This window comes from Tachypleus tridentatus, chromosome 13 (genome assembly GCF_004210375.1).
Source record: "Tachypleus tridentatus isolate NWPU-2018 chromosome 13, ASM421037v1, whole genome shotgun sequence".
NCBI classification, from domain to species: domain Eukaryota; kingdom Metazoa; phylum Arthropoda; class Merostomata; order Xiphosura; family Limulidae; genus Tachypleus; species Tachypleus tridentatus.
In genome coordinates this window covers 229,069,836-229,086,210 of record NC_134837.1, presented here as the reverse complement: position 1 = coordinate 229,086,210, position 16,375 = coordinate 229,069,836, and the positions used below count along the sequence as shown (strand labels likewise).

General features: G+C 34.5%; 1 protein-coding gene across 3 annotated transcripts in view; it reads left to right on the top strand.

Moving 5' to 3' along the window:
* Positions 1–16,375, top strand: part of LOC143239131 (T-box transcription factor TBX20-like) — a 37,856-nt gene that overhangs the window by 14,287 nt on the left and 7,194 nt on the right. For all 3 annotated transcript variants that reach the window (XR_013021027.1, XM_076479975.1, XM_076479974.1), the window contains exons 4-7: positions 2,431–2,590; positions 3,163–3,324; positions 3,406–3,470; positions 15,611–15,699. Coding sequence is in view for 2 of the 3 variants with exons in the window: in XM_076479975.1 (XP_076336090.1) it covers positions 2,431–2,590; positions 3,163–3,324; positions 3,406–3,470; positions 15,611–15,699 (476 nt within the window). In the remaining variant the exon portion in view is untranslated. The remainder of the gene's footprint in view (positions 1–2,430; positions 2,591–3,162; positions 3,325–3,405; positions 3,471–15,610; positions 15,700–16,375) is intronic.

Sequence of the window (16,375 nt, the reverse complement as noted above, 5' to 3'; positions counted from 1 at the left end):
TTATAAATCGACGCACCAAGAGACAGTTATATATAAAATTGTTGGTCTGCTACAGTCAATATCTTTTAAGCCTCAGAAGCTATAATTGTGACAAAAGCATATTAGTCGGAATACTTCAGATATTTGTCCAGGAACGTTTATAGATTTCGATTATTACAAACCGTTCAACTTCAGAGAATTGAATTAACTTTGGACGTTACTATTTAAACGAATCCATCGTATAACTTCAGAAAAAAACTTTCGGCGCCTGTCGTGTGAAAGTGGGTTTTCTCGGGGTACTCCCGTTTCCCCCCACATCAAAATCTTCAGGCATTGGATTTCTAGATCCCAGCCCAGGCAACCTTTTGCCAGACCCAGAATCGCCGTTTGATTTGATCTGAACTTGAATGAATTACATTCATGTTCACATCTACCAACTTTTCTTTTCGAGACAGGTCCCGACCTTTCCTTCTTTCCACTTCTACCTTTGCCTCCACCCAAAGACCATTTAGTGAGACATTCCCCACCCAAAAGTCAAGAATAATAACGATAATTAATTTATTAAAATAATAATAATAAAAAAAACACCACTTAATCCTAATAACAATCCACGAAAGGGGACGAAGAGGAACTACAAAGTTCCTGAACACCCCAGTTGGAGAGAGAACTCTTCGGATTTCTCTCTCTCTAAACTGAACCCCTGCCACGTTAGTTTAGTTTAGTTTAGTTTAACTTCAGAAAAACAAGTAAAACAAACTCACGTGTGAAGAATAGAGCTAGCTAGCATTCCTGTCAGGTGAAGTGTATCTGTATGTCAACATAAAAGTCATTTCCGCCTCGTGAACCTGGACCGTTGATAAGATATTCGTTTTCACAGTAGATAGAAGACTAAATATTGTTTTGGAGTTTTAAACACTTGTGGATATATTTGTTGTTGTTTTTTTCAATTTCGCGCAAAGCCACACTAGGGCTATCTTCACTAGCCATCCCTTATTTAGCAGTGTAAGATTAGAGGAAAGCAGCTAGTCATCACCACCCACCGCCAACTCTTGGGTAACTCTTTTGCCAACGAATAATTATAAGGTCTCCACAGCTGAAAGAGGCGGGCATGTTTGGTGCGACTGGGATTCGAACCCGCGACCCTCAGATTACGAGTCTCGCTCCTTAACTACCTGGCCTTTTTTATATAAATAATTATTTCTATTAACCGTTATTATAAATTGTGTTGTTGTTTGTATATTAAAATATATTTGGGTTAAGAAAAAATTGTGTGTATCAATCTTGTTACAAATATAAATGTGATACTTATCGACGCTCAATTAACTTCTAAATTGAAATTAAATTTTGCAGCTATTTGAACTTATAAAATAGCTTTGCATTATAAAACTTCTGAGACACAGTTCATCTACTCTTATATAATATTAGTTTATACATTTAGTGGATGGAATGTTATTTGAGTACAGGCGGAGGGGAGAAGAGAAAGACAGGTTTGATGACAACCGACTAGTGTTAAAGTTTCCTCCAAAAAATTCACATTTCAACAACGTTAAAGTGATGGGGTTGAAATCAGTTTTAAAAACTACTAGAATTTAATAAACAAAACTGGAAAAATTATCTGCTCAAATACTGAGTTGAACTTACAAGAGAAAAACTGCCTAGAAACTACAGAAAATACAATTTGTTTAGTTGTTGGTAAGCCCAAAGCTACACAATAAACTAGCTGGTATTTTTCAACTGCGGGTATTGAAACCCACATGTTAGCATTTTAAGTCTCTAAATTTACCGATGAACCAAAAGGGGGCAAAAAATACACATCGTCTTTATCATATCTATAAATAAAGGAAATGTACCGAACTTGAATTTTTTAAGTTAATCTTTTCCATACACCCGTAGTCGAACATTGCCTCTAGTAGATTAACCACTCACAATTCAGAATGGGATTTTTTTTTCCCACCTCAAGCGAAAAAGTGCAAGTAGCTTCATAATAGATAAATTCATTTCATCGACATGAAAGATAGTCTATTTGTTAACAGAGACAACACAGACTGGCATCTATTATAGAGGCTAAACACCTAATGTCATAATTTGTATTGGCAGATTACTTGACTCTCAACTAGATCATTAAAAAATAATTTATTTTTTGCATCAAAATAAATTATCAAATTCATTTATACACATTAACGATTGTTTTATACTGGTAAAACCATACAATTTTTGTGAGATGTTTTATTAACTAGTGAATAGAGATATTTAAGTATTTTTTAACCAGTAATATTCATGAATCAGAACCTTCACTTTAGCATGTACGTTGCAAGTTAGAATTCACAATATATACATATATATAAATCAAGATTCGTCTTATTTTGATCTGTTAATGCGGTTTTGATAACATGGTTTATTACTTGTTTAAGTGGTAGGAGAAAGTAGTTAGAGTATGTTCTTTCTGCACAGTTCGCGATGGATGGTCGCCGGTAAAGGAAACCAGTTACTTGAGAGAACAAGATATATCCATCCCGACAGTCCTGCTAACGGACACCAGTGGATGGCGCAGACTGTTAGTTTCGAGAAAATGAAACTGACCAATAACAAACATCCGGTGTTAAGAGGACAGGTCAGTCATATTATAATCTTTAAGCAATAATAAGAGTTAGTTTGGAACAGTGTTAAGTATCTTTTTATTTTACACTAAGTACTTGGCATAGCTGTCAAAATGAAAACCACTAATTTAGAGGTGTGTGTCAGTACAGCATTAACTCACATTAGTTATCACGGCAGGGTGTTACGATTAAAATATCATTTCAAAGTTTTAAATGCATCCACTGCAGCTACAACTATGTAAAATGAAGAAAAAGAGCATTGAAAAGAATAGCTTACTTCCATCGTTGTTCATATTAACTCCAAGTTCATATCAGTGTAAGTTCGCACTAATTTTAAACATTTAATACCAGTCTGTACGTTAACACTTAGTTTACAATTCATGTTAGTATGTGAAGTTTACATGAGCTTCAAAATTCGTATTACCATGGATGTTCACACTAACTACACAATTCACATCAATATGTAAGTTCACACAAATGTTTCTCTATTCTTATTAAGTTCGAAGTGGTTGAGTTCATATTTTTTCTTACATATATGTATACTTCGAGGTGTAAGTTGTTACAAAATTCAAATATGTGTTTCTAGGTTGTGCTTCATTCTATGCACAAGTACCAGCCGACGATATGCATTGAACGTGTTGATAACATTGGCTCGTCTAAAGCAGTTGAGGCTGAAACAGCAGAAGCGAAGAGTTTTGTTTTTCCAGAAACAAGCTTTTTTACAGTGACAGCTTATCAAAACCAGCAGGTAGGAGCAAACTCATTGTTCTTAAGACTTCTGCTGCTGAACTTATAAAAGGTAATAATACATTTTGTTTTGTGTTTTCAGATAACCAAGTTAAAGATTGCCAGTAATCCGTTCGCAAAAGGTTTCCGTGAAGCAAGTAAATACAGGTACACTTGATGATAACATTCTTATAACTTTATTGATTGTTAGGTATAAATATAACTATGACCATAAAACAAATTTTGCTAATTTATTTCAACAGAGCGATATTAATAATAATAAGTCTACAAAACCGCAACGGATTACTTGATGAGGGTTAAATAAAGAGATCAGGATCAGATTAAGGGCAACTGATGCCCTAAGCACAGTCCAACAGTGGTGCCCCCCTCGGCCCCTCCATTTTTCAACTGACAAGACATTAAGACTCAATAAGTGCTGAAAGTGAAATAGAAGTTTGAAAATTTATAACTCTTCTTCAGTTTTCTTCCAGGTCAGACCCCACAACTATATTAAATAAAAACTTTATTTATTTTATTTATTTAACAGATTGGGCATGAATCAAAATCAATCAATGACTGAGGACTTTTATTTAAAAATGATGAGAGAAATCACTTCTTTGATAATGATAATTAGAAAGAATTATTTTTACTGTATATTTGTTTTCACTCTGAGTTAACAATTCTTACTTTGATGTTCACAAATTCACACTTTGATGTTAAAAATGAAAAACTTACTTTAAACCCTTTTATTCAAAAAATTCTCACTTTGATGTTAACAATTTCTCATTTTGAACTTAAAACCCTGTTAGCAAATTATTTACTTACATCTTAATATTTATTTAAATTTTGAAAAGTTTTCTTCTAGATTTTTTAATTGCATAGTCTTTGATCAAATCCTCAAAACTAATTTGGCGAAATAAATGTGCTTCTATACTTAGCAGAGACGAGGCATCCAGCCTGTCTTGTCGCATAATTGTTATGTTGGGATTTTTAATATGCTTGAGTTGAGAAAATGAACACTCAGCTGTGCAATTTGTGACCATCAATGTTAAAAATATACGCAATGCAATGTCTACGGTGGAAATGTACATTCAATTTTGTCTTCTGAAATTATTTTATAAAGTTCAGTAAGACTGAATTGGTTCTTACAGTTTTTGTTGCACTGAACTTATGGCGCACATATGAGTGAAACTGCTGAAGCTCGGCACAGAGGTTAGTGTCAAAGTCCTTTGAGTAAGCATAAATTAGCTTTTGGGAACACTGAGAGTACTTTTCAGTTCCAACAGATGAAGTGACATTATTTGGCACATCACTTACGAAAGAAAATCTGTTTAATATTTCTTTCTACACCTCTCTTCTGCTTCATATCTGGGTTTTTAGTTTGTCAACGATTGTGTAGAAAGTGGTAATACGAAATTTATCTTTGGCATTCTTGTGCATCTCCGTCATTGATTACCTTTTTTTCTGACACGTTTGCAAGTTTGAGCTGCATTGTAATAAACAACTGGTGGTTGTTTCCTTTGCAACTGCTTAAAATCTTTCAAAGTCATCCCTTAAAGTGCGTAGTTGGTCCGCTAATGACCCGTACAGATTCGCACATGTTTTTAAGTTCACATCCTAATTTTGCAGAACTTGACTTGCTTTATGAAACTTTTGCAAAATCTCATCCTACATGATCCCAATAAAAACAGATTCTAACTCTTGCATCTTATTTGCAGTATTGTATGTTTTTCTTCTAGTATCTCCCTTTTGTGACTGGTCTTCAACTATATATTCTTAAGCTTCCAAAATCTCAGAGAAAGACTTTAAAATTGCTGTTGTTGCCATAGCATGTGCCGCCTATCTAATACCAGAGAAGGATTTTAACACACTTTCATTTCCAAAAAAAAGCTTTAAGAATTTTCCACTGGCTGGTTGAGACTGAAAAAAAGCAGCCCTAAAAAATTCCCATTCTGCGGTGAACCACATTTTTCACCTTTTCCTCGAAAAGCCAAGCCACGTTCAACTAATGTACGAATAACAGCTATTACACGCTCCAAGACATGTTCCCAGTAATTGCACTCGTCTTTAATTTGTTTTTCCAACTTTTGTCGCAAGCCTAAACCTTGTCTGCGAGATAAGTATGTTAGCATAGAGTCTCGGTGAGTAGTTTTTCTTTCATGATGATCAATTAAAATAGTATTTCACCAATCACTGAACTCTTCTCTTTCAACAAAACACGAGAAAAATATAGGGGCACAAAGTTTACAAACAAAGCAGTAAACTGACCCTGTTGATGGTGAAAGCAATAACTCCTCTCTTGTATTGCTCACCATTGGCTTTTACCCCAAAGAAAAGTTTTTGCGAACAGTATCTCATTGGTTTGCTACTACTGAAAGTCCGGCAATATTTGCCAAATGGTTCATTGTGGTATTGACAGTCAGTAGGTCCACAAGCAGTCCCATAAGCCACATCATCGGCATAGAAATCGAGCCACAATCTTGGATTTTTTTGCTTCTGTTTCTTCATCTTTTGCAGACTGAAGCATTTTATCACAGTCCAGTAGATTTCCATTTTCAACAATTATTTCATTTCAAATTGTCTTGTAGAGCAACTTGCATCAACATTAACACTAGAGATATCAGGAGAATTTAAAGACAAAGTGAGATCAGTTGTGAGAGTTGTGCCAGTTGAGCCAGCCTGTAACACCTCAATATCATCATGATATTCTGACCTTAAAGTGGACAAAGCTTGGTTTAACTACAATTTGTCTCGTAGAGCAACTTGAATCAACATTAACACATTCTTTCTAAATTTGTTTTTGGTATGATAAATTTCAAAACATGTGCTCACATACAAAGCAGGTTTGTTTTTTTTACAGCAAGTTGTTTGAAGCCAAAAATATTACGGCTCAGAAAAGCTTCAGTGAGAAACACACTTATAAAAATATTACAAAACACACATGAATAATTCAATACTAACGCAAATAAATCTAAAACAAACGAGATAATAGTCCAAATATAGCGTACGAAAACAGAAGCCAAAACAAATATAAAACTTGCCACGTCTCTGTACACATGTGTCACCATTTCGTTTCACTTGTTTCTGTGGTATTATACTATTATTTTTCTGCAGATGTGACTGAATAAAGCAGTAAAAGTTAAAACAAAACAGTTCCTTATAATTTATAAATAACCACAACAGAAGGAATGATTGAGAAAAATATTTCATCTTCTAGTTCAGACATCATAACATATGATGATCTTTAACCTGAAGTTTTAACAACATTTTGTACTGCTCTTTACAGTAGCCTTTCTCAAATCAGACTTCTTACTTCAGATACATAGTTTAGTAGTTTCTCGAAACTTTAGTCACTCACAGAGCCAAAGAAAACGTTTTTTTAACAATGTAGAGTAAATTCGAACACGGCAGATAAGGACAATTACAAAAAGAAATCGATTTAAGTTAAATATGGCAGTGAAAGAGCTAAGGGCATGATAACTAGGGGAAAAACTCTGTGGTGCCCCCTTCCCTTGGTGCCCTAGTCACGTGCTTATTTTGCTTGATGATTAATCCAGGGCTTAAGGAGATAGACCCTAAAGACAATTATGAAAGGCATGAAAGCATGTCATTGCGATTCAGGCGCTGCTATACAATAAAGGTTGAAGAGGTGATTAACAAACTACTGTAAACAACGGCTAGGAGTAGCGAAAGTTTACCCCAGTCAGAAGTCAAAGGAAATCAGAAAAGGCACTGCCATGATCTGAAACAAATACAAAGGCACAAGGACCGGAAGTTCATTTGTCCTTATTACTGACGCTTTTTCATAGTTCAATAATGTAACTTAAGCCATGCCTTTACTATGTGTGTGCAACATGTACCACGTGATTAAAAGTTAGGCATGGTTTTAAAGTCAATACAACAATAAAATTCAGTAAAAACAGATGTAAACTGTCACGTGCCCTACATTATTATGGAAAAATAATTGTAACATTATTTTTAAGCCTGTAGCAGTCTGGGAAGAAGAAATGTACTTCATATTTATTACACATTTATGTAGCAGTTACACAGTCAATCAAATGGACCTAGTTTGTACATACAAAGTTGTGCCGAAAAAATCTTTTTTTTTAGATTCATTTCGAAGGTTCTATAGGTCAAGGAAATGATATTTTAAAAATACGAGATGTATTTATTCTTAACATGAAAACCACCTTGCACTCGCTGTTGAAAGCGTTTTTATTAAACACAAAGTTTGAATCCACTTCGTCGTGCAACTTACTGTTTACATTGTAACAAACAATAGAAGTGATCGTTCTTAACGGACAACTTCTTTGGTTAAACTAAATATATATTTACGAGTGTTACTGTTTTTGAAGCTTATTCCGGATTATTACATTCGCTTCTTTATGTTTGGTGTTCTTGACTTATAATATTTATAAGTAGATGTATTACAGTGGCGTAAAACGGCTAAACTAGTGAAACAACTTTTATTTTACGCCTAGGATATGTGATTAATGGGATAAAGAAGAAGGGTTAAGAAATTTTTGCTGCATATCAAAAGCCTTTTAGTTCCTTCTATTTTACACCATTGTATTAACTTTGTTACTTATTTGGCATGCGATTGTGTTTATTAACATGTAGCGTTTGTATTTGTCTCATGTACGAATATCAGTTGTGTATGTATTATTAGTGTTTCTTGGTGTATATTTCTAACATCTATGAGTAGCACTGTTAATCCAAGGATAAATGGCTTGTGTCCTGTTGTTGCACAATAGCACTTTGCACTTTGTGGAAGTGTCTCATCATAAAAGTGACGACCAAATCCCTACTTGATTTGAGTAACCAAAGTAGTACTACTGAGTAGCCATTTCACTCTTGTCTCTCAGTACATGTGTATGGGCAGCTTGCGCTTGTGTAGCGTTTCACGAATATGAAAGTGTTAAACGATATTTATTACTATTATTATTCAGTAACTTATTGTTTTTACTTGTAAAATTCACATGTTTACGTGTTTTAGTATTTTGGACATATATTTAACGCAGTAGTTCAGTAACTTATTTGAAAACTTGAATTTCTTAAGATATTTTACATTTCAGACGCTTAAAAATGCCTCTTCTTCTCGACTGGCAATTTTTAATTCTGGAACCGTACCATAGCACTAACGTTTTAGTTGTGTTGAGCGTTATAATATTACAATTAATCCCATTATTCGTGATCCTTCACAAAAATATGTCTTAAAAAATCTTAAAAGTGATGCTAAACCCTAATAGTGATATGTTTGATATTGTTATAGATTTCTAAGTAAATGTAGATATGAAGTAGTCTATTATAAGATGAATTGGTCAAGTTTAATAATTAAAGATATCTTGGATATATATAATCTAATAGCTTTTCTTCATTTGACTTGTACCTATCTCCCAGTAAAATAGTTGAAATAGTTTCATAAACAGTGCCAAAGTTAATATATTTAGAAATATTGTAGAACAGTTCAATAAATTTAAAATAAATTAAATAAAAGTGAAATTATTTCAAAATTGTAATAACTATTTCGAAATTATGCCAAGGACTGGGCTACCCTGATCTTCCGGTTTAGAAATCTGACCACCCTAGTTCTACCTGCAGGTTTCTCTTAACCCAAGGTACTTTTTATATTTTCCCATCATGTAACTTGTTCCCTGATATTATTTTTCGTCCTTTTGCTGGGATTTAATTTTTCATTTTTCTGCAGTGGAAGGTCTTATTTTCTTAAATTAATATTTGTTTAGCAGTAAAGGTTTGGTCGTTCGTAACGCTTTCCTTCAGACTGGTGTAAAATTTTACTTAACTGTATCTTCTTTTTATTTGTTTGATTATATACAGCTACACGTATTTATGACTATGTATTATTTCATAGAATAGTTGTAATTTTCGGTTGATTTCCTTCTTAAGAAAGTGGTAATTTTAATTTTAAAATTCCATCTTTTTAAAGCTGACATTACACAGCTTTCACAGTGATTAAAACTGTCTGAAAAATAACTAAACTTTACATTTTTATTAAAGGTTTGTGAACAGTAGTAAACAATTGATCTTCAGATAGATGTTTAATAGCTATTTTTTCTTTCTTCTCATAATCTGAGAACTTCTTATCAAAACTTGTGATTTCTTGGAGAAACAAGGCACATCAGCGATGACTGTTACACGGGGGGAGGAATTGTAACGAAAGGTTATTCGTATTGTTGTAGCTTTTGTACGCTCACTTTTCAACAAGCATAACTAGTTGTTCTGACAGATTTTAGATTAAATAATATACACAGCTGATATGAAACCTAAAGTTTAAGTCAAGCGATTTAGATAAGAAGTATGCTCAAGATAAAGGCTAGTGTAATCACCTAATGAGACGATTGCGTGTAGCCTGATTAGTTACCATGTGTCGTGCCAGACTGGCGCCTATAACCACTTAACACACTAGCGAGTATCAACGTTTGTTGTTCCTACACTTAAACAGTGACGATGTACAACAGCAAAATTGCTGGATCTTGCAGTAAGTAACAAGTACCGTGTTGTATCTTGTCAACTGATACGTCTATCAATCTGATTCGACACATCACAGTTCTTCAGCTAGAACAAAATAATAAATAAACAAGCAAATAAACTTCGTGTTTGTTCATTAGTTTTCCTTCAATTTTCACATTATTTCTAGGACAAAAATTAGTGCAAAGCATGAAACAAAGTTTTTCAAACCATTCCTCCTATTCCCCATTGTCCACATTTTAGCGTTTGGTTAAAAAGGTTTGTTTTTCGTATTATGTTTATAGCCGTAATGCTTCGAAAGTTTCGATTATAATTTTATTAATATATAAACTTTGATTTTATAGATAAGAAATTGTGTCGCTTAAGTAAGGATGTAAATAGAAAATAAATATAGCTCAGCGAAATATAAAGGTTAAAAGCCAAGTAAGAAAAATAGTTTAATGGTTTGAACAGTCAACCTTCATCAGGATCTCAGAATTCTTAAGAAAGTATTTCAGCAATTCATGACTATGTAGCTCTGTATTTCGTTCATTACAGAAATCGGTCACTCATTGAAGATCTTCCCCAAAAAAAGCCTTTCCTTCACTACTCCACAAAATCCAAAAGATTTTCCTCAGTAAGCGAGGTATCTCTGTAACACATTCATCATATAAATCAGCCACACATTAAATACCTTCTTAAATATTCAGTCCTTCACTACACTATAAAACTCCGAAGAACTTCCTTAGCAAGTTTTGTGTATAATTCCCCAAATAAAGCAGTTACAAATTAAGGCTCTAACATGAAGTCATTTTCCTCTCAGAAACACATACAGCTTCCTAACAGCTTCAGATGCTTAATTCTATGACGAAAATCTAGATAATAAATTAAGGAAACTGGTTCTAGAGACTGCATTTATATTTCTGCTTATCACATCCACAAGAACTGAAGTTATTTGTATTTTGAAGTATTTGGATTACTGTTGTGGATTTGTTCCTAGCAAAACACATAAAGGTCAGAATACATGAAGTTCTAGAAAACATGAGAGCTAATCACAGTCAAAAGCATAAGAAGGATAGACACCAACGGCGCCATGAGCTTTCGTTGCTAATCAGAATTGTTTGTTTGCTTTTCTCCTATGGGTGCTGTGAACACTTGTTCATTATCTTAATTATACTAACCAGTCATACTGTTGATAGTAATAACAATTAATCAATTGGTCGTTCTATTAAGTGGTATAGGTGAAATATTTCTTTGTTAAGCTTGTGTTGTTTGAGCAATCTCAAACACTTTTATTTGATATACACCACTGTTTCATTCAGGTTTAATAATACAGTTATGAGTTAGATAGTTATAAAGCGCGAGTATTAACCTTATTATTTTTAGAAGCGATAATTTATTGTAAGTTTGCTTATTTAACTGTTTATAAATCATATGTTGCATAGTCCAGTTGTTGTAAATTGACACGACGTTACTCAAACCTTTCGAATTTTTCTCGTTACTTTAATTGAATATTATTATACATAATAACGTCTCGTAAACAGTTCTAGGTTTCAGTCGAGCAATATATGTATGTAGCGACCAAGAAATTCAAGTACAGTTAGATTGCTTGTTAGCTTAGTTATAACAAACGATTTGTAAAATATGTTTCACAGTTTATATTGTAATAATAATGATAGTTTGTTTTTGTTTGTTTTTCAATTTCGCACAAAGCTACTCGAGGGCTATCTGTGTTAGCCGTCCCTAATTTAGCAGTGTAAGACTAGAGGGAAGGCAGCTAGTCATCACCACCCACCGCCATCTCTTGGGCTACTCTTTTACCAACGAATAGTGGGATTGACCGTCACATTATAACGCCCCCACGGCTGAAAGGGTGAGTATGTTTGGCGCGACAGGGATGCGAACCCGCGAATCTGCAGTCGCCACTTGAGCTGGAGAAAAAACATTCAAGATATCAAGCCCCTACAAGCCTCAAAATGTGACATATCAAATGTAGAGTTATGGATATTAAAGGAAACATAAAAAGAAAGATCCTTAACTGCAGACTACGGGAGAGTGCCTGGAAGAAAGTCAAGCACAAGACAAAGGGGAAAGGGACTTGCAGAATAGAGGACCATAAGAGAGTACTGTGTCAAATCTATCAAGACAATTATACTGGAAAAGTGAAAAGACCATGGTACCAACAGAATACCACAATCAAAGTTGTATGTTGCCTTATGAATAGATTGACAGACGACCACTAGGAGCAAAGAAAGTAGCGGACAGAATCATCAGCAACTTCCTTTGACTAGGGTTATTGAAGACATAATCAGATTTTGCAGGTCATGTGACATCCTTCAAAGGACAATACTTAGAGAAACAGTAGCCAAGTGCCACTACGTAAACTGCATCTCCTAGAAAAGTCATTGAGCACAGTAGCTCTGGACCTGATCAAACCACTAGCTCCAGTTTCTGATAAGGGCAACTGGTATGTGCTGACAGTAGTTGACGATGCAATTTGTTATCCAGAAGCCATAGCACTACCAAAGATAGTATAATTGGGAAAAGTTGCAGAAGTTCTCCTGGAAGTGTTCTGCAAAGCAGGCTTTCCAAAAGAAGTCCTGAGTGACAAAGGAACACAGCTTACTTTAAAGCTGATGCAATAGGTGTGCAGACACATCAGCACTAGGCAACTCTTTACCACCCTGCACAACGTTAGATGTATTGAACTCTGTGGGAGAGCCAATGGAGTTTACAAAAGGATTCTGAAGAAAATGTGCAAGAGAAACCATATAATTGGACAGGTGCTTGTAGGCACTAATCTACTTATCAAGAAGTTTCAAAAGCATGGGATTATCACTCTTTGAGTTACTGCACGAAAGAACAGTGGAAGGTCCAATGCAGGTATTGAAAGAGCTGTGGACAGGAAAGGAAGAGTAAGAAGTGAGGAACACATTATGTGTTAGACCTCATAAACAAAATAGAGGAGACTTTTCAACTTGCTCAAGAGATTTTATATATTGCACAAGGCAGTAAGAAACAAGAAAACAAAACAAGGGATTGACGTTTCAAAGTCAAACAGAAGGTCTTGGTTCTGCTACCTACATACGACAACAAACTCAGCCTGCAGTGGAAAGGATCTTTTGATGTGCATGAATGGACTATAAAGTAAACGATGGATGGGAAGATCAAGCTCTACCACACCAATCTGTTGAAGAAGTACTTCGAGAGTGAAGAATACATAGCAGGTGCAATTATTGAGGCACAGGTGAACATTGCAGGTGCGACAATCATAAACACACAACCAGAAGACAGTGACTTCGTCATGGAAGATGAAGATATTTTAGACTTAAGAAGACTGCTGCGTAAGACATACAAAGGCGTCAACATTAGTGAAGAATTGACTGACAAGTAGAAGAAAGAGTTACAAGATCTACTGTGCCACTATGTAGATCACTTCACTGATATAGTGGGCAAGACAGTCCTTGTATAACACAATATTGAAACCATGCCCAATGATTCAGTCAAGCTAAAGTCTACCAGATTCCCTTTGCAATGAGAGATCAACAAGAGGATTTTAAATCTGTAGGCAGAGTATGTGTATGTACTGAAAACAGTCTTCAAATACAGTGTAAAACGCAATATTCGAAATATTTTATTGAAAAGGGCCTTAATATTAAATATACACAACTGTTTCATTTGAATGTAACACGAGAGTTATTATATAAATAGTTATAAAGTGCATATGTTAAATTTAGTATTTTTAGAAGCGATAATTTATCGCAGGTGTGCTTACATAGCCATTTATGAATAATTTGTTGCATATTTTAATTGTTGTGAATTCCAGTAACAGGAATATTTTGAATTTGTCTTGTTGCTTTAAGTGAACAGTTTGTAAAATGTTTTAGGCCTCAGTCAGGCAGTGTGTGTGTATATATATATATATATATACGACCAAGTTAATCAATTAAAATTAAGTTGGAAAAAGTGAAGATAAACTGCAAGTACTCCACAGTGAAATTCATAACTTGTACTGTAATAACAAAGATAGAAGAGAACAATTTGTCTTCTAAGAGGGTGTACAAAAATCATTAAATCCGCTTGTGTGGACTTTGATGAAAATTAGTCAGTTCTTTAAACCGATAGTGTAAGAAATTGCTGTACACACGTTTGACTTGTTTTGAACGTATTATTTTGAAACAAGTGAATTTTGTACTGCCCATTAATTGATAAAATTTATCGTCAACAAATTACAGACAAATTACTGTAAATAATATAGCACTATAAAAACCTGACACTTCTAAGAAAAATTAGAAATATGAAGTTTTTATTTTATATAGGCGTTTTCACTGCGAATTTTAAAGCAGCAGTAAATATAGTTCTATAGTTTTGTGAACTTGTATCTATTCCAAAAATGGCCTAGAATTCAATAGATTGCACTGAATATACACTTAGTGGCCATTTTATTAGATACATCTATCTAGTATCAGGTAGGACCCCCTTTTGCCTTCAGAACAGTTTGAATTCTACACACAATGGATTCAACAAGGCGACAGAAACATTCCTTAGAGACTTTGGTCCATACTGGCTCAATAGCATCACGTAGTTCCTGCATATTTGTCTGCCACACATTCATGCTGTGAACCTCCCGTTTCACCTCAACCCAAAAGTGCTTTACTGGATTGATACCTGGGGACTCTGCAGGCCATTGGAGTAAACTGAAGTCACTGTCATGTTCGTGGAACTAGTTGAGATAATATGTGCTTTGTGAAATGATGCATTATTCTGCTGGATGTATCCACTGGAAAATGGGTAGACTGTGGCCATAAAGGGATGCACAGGGTCAGCAAAAATGCTTAGGTACGCTGTGATATTCATTTGATGCTAAATTGGTATTAAGGAGCCTAATGTCTGCCAAGAAAACATTTCCCACACCATTACACCACCAACAGCAGCCTATACCGTTGATACAAGGCAGAATGAATCCATATATTCATGCTGTTTACATCAAATTCTGACCCTACAATCTGCATGTAGCAGCAGAAATCGAGATTTTCAGACCAGGTGGCGTTCTTCCAATCTTCAATCGTCCAGTTTTGGTGATTCTGTGACAACTATAGCTTCATCTTCCTGTTCTTAGCTGACAGGAGTGAAACCCATCATAGTCTTCTGCTGCTGTAGCCCATCCGCTTCAAGGTTCGACAGGTTGTGCGTTAAGAGATACCCTTGTGCACAGCACTGTTGTAAAGAGTGGTTATTTGAATATTTATGGCATTCCTATCAGCTTGAACGAGTCTGGGCATTTTCGCTGACCTTTTTCATTAACAAGCTGGTTTTGCTCACAGAACTGCTGCTCACTGGATTTTTTTTTGCACCATCCTCAGTAAACTCTAGAGACTATAGTACGTGAAAATTCCAGAAGGTCAACAATTTCTGAGATGCTGGAACCACCACGTTTGGTACCAACAATGATTCCATGATCAAAGTAGATTTTCCCATTCTAATGTTTAGTCGAAAAACAAATGAACCTCTTGACCACAACTGCATGCTTTGTATTGAAGCCACATGATTTGCTGTTTAGTTATTTGTATTAAAATGCAGGTGCACCTAATAGAGTGGCCACTGAGTGTATTTTTCCAAAGACAGTCTTACAGAAAAGGCCACAAAGTCTGAAATAAGCTGCCTTTTCAAATCTGATCCATTTAAACGTATTCAAAATTTATGAAATCATGCTATATATTTACAAGTATATTCATAGAAATTGTAAGGCATCTAGTAAGCTACACTGTTTAGAGAATTTGTTATAAATAATGTTGAAACTTACAAATGTTAGAAACACTAACAAGATGTCGTACTTTCAGGGATAGTGATCCACACATTCTCACACAATGTTCCATGAAAGATCATGATGCTACGTCAGTCACCTTTACTCCTCGAACTTCATTTTGCGGTAAGTGCTCAAAAATTGCAAATTGTTTTCACATAAATTGTAACAAAATAAACCTAGTTTACAAGCATAATGTATTCAAATTTAACTAGAAACGATAACAGTATGAAATCGATATTAATCAAGCATGACATATTACCTAGAAACATCTAAAAATGAGAAAAGACCGTTAGTGATCTCTTTGTTATGAAAACAAAGTTCTCACAGTTAGAAATTTGGTAAATTATAAATTCTTACAGTTGAGAACTTGGTAAATTATAAATTTTCACAGATGAAAACGTAGTAAACAATACATTCTCACAGTTTTAAACTTGATAAATCCTAAAAAAACACCAAAGCTTCTCTGTTTTTTAGAGAAAAGCCACATTAGGCTATCTGCTGTGTCTACTATAACATTCTTAGTCCATAGACTAATCACTGTTCTACAGGAAGACGAGAAAAACACAACCATATTTGTATATAGATATACAGATCAGTTTTGGAATTCATTTCCTCGAAAAGTAAAACGCGTTTTTACTCTTTAACATAAATAAAAGCGCTATGTTTAAATACTTCATAGTGTTTAGTTTGATATCAATGATTAATAACTGAGTGCATTATCATTTACTGGAACAAAACTTTTATAGTCAAGCTAAAAATATTTTAAAGTTGTTTTACATACAAACGCATGTTTTTGTTA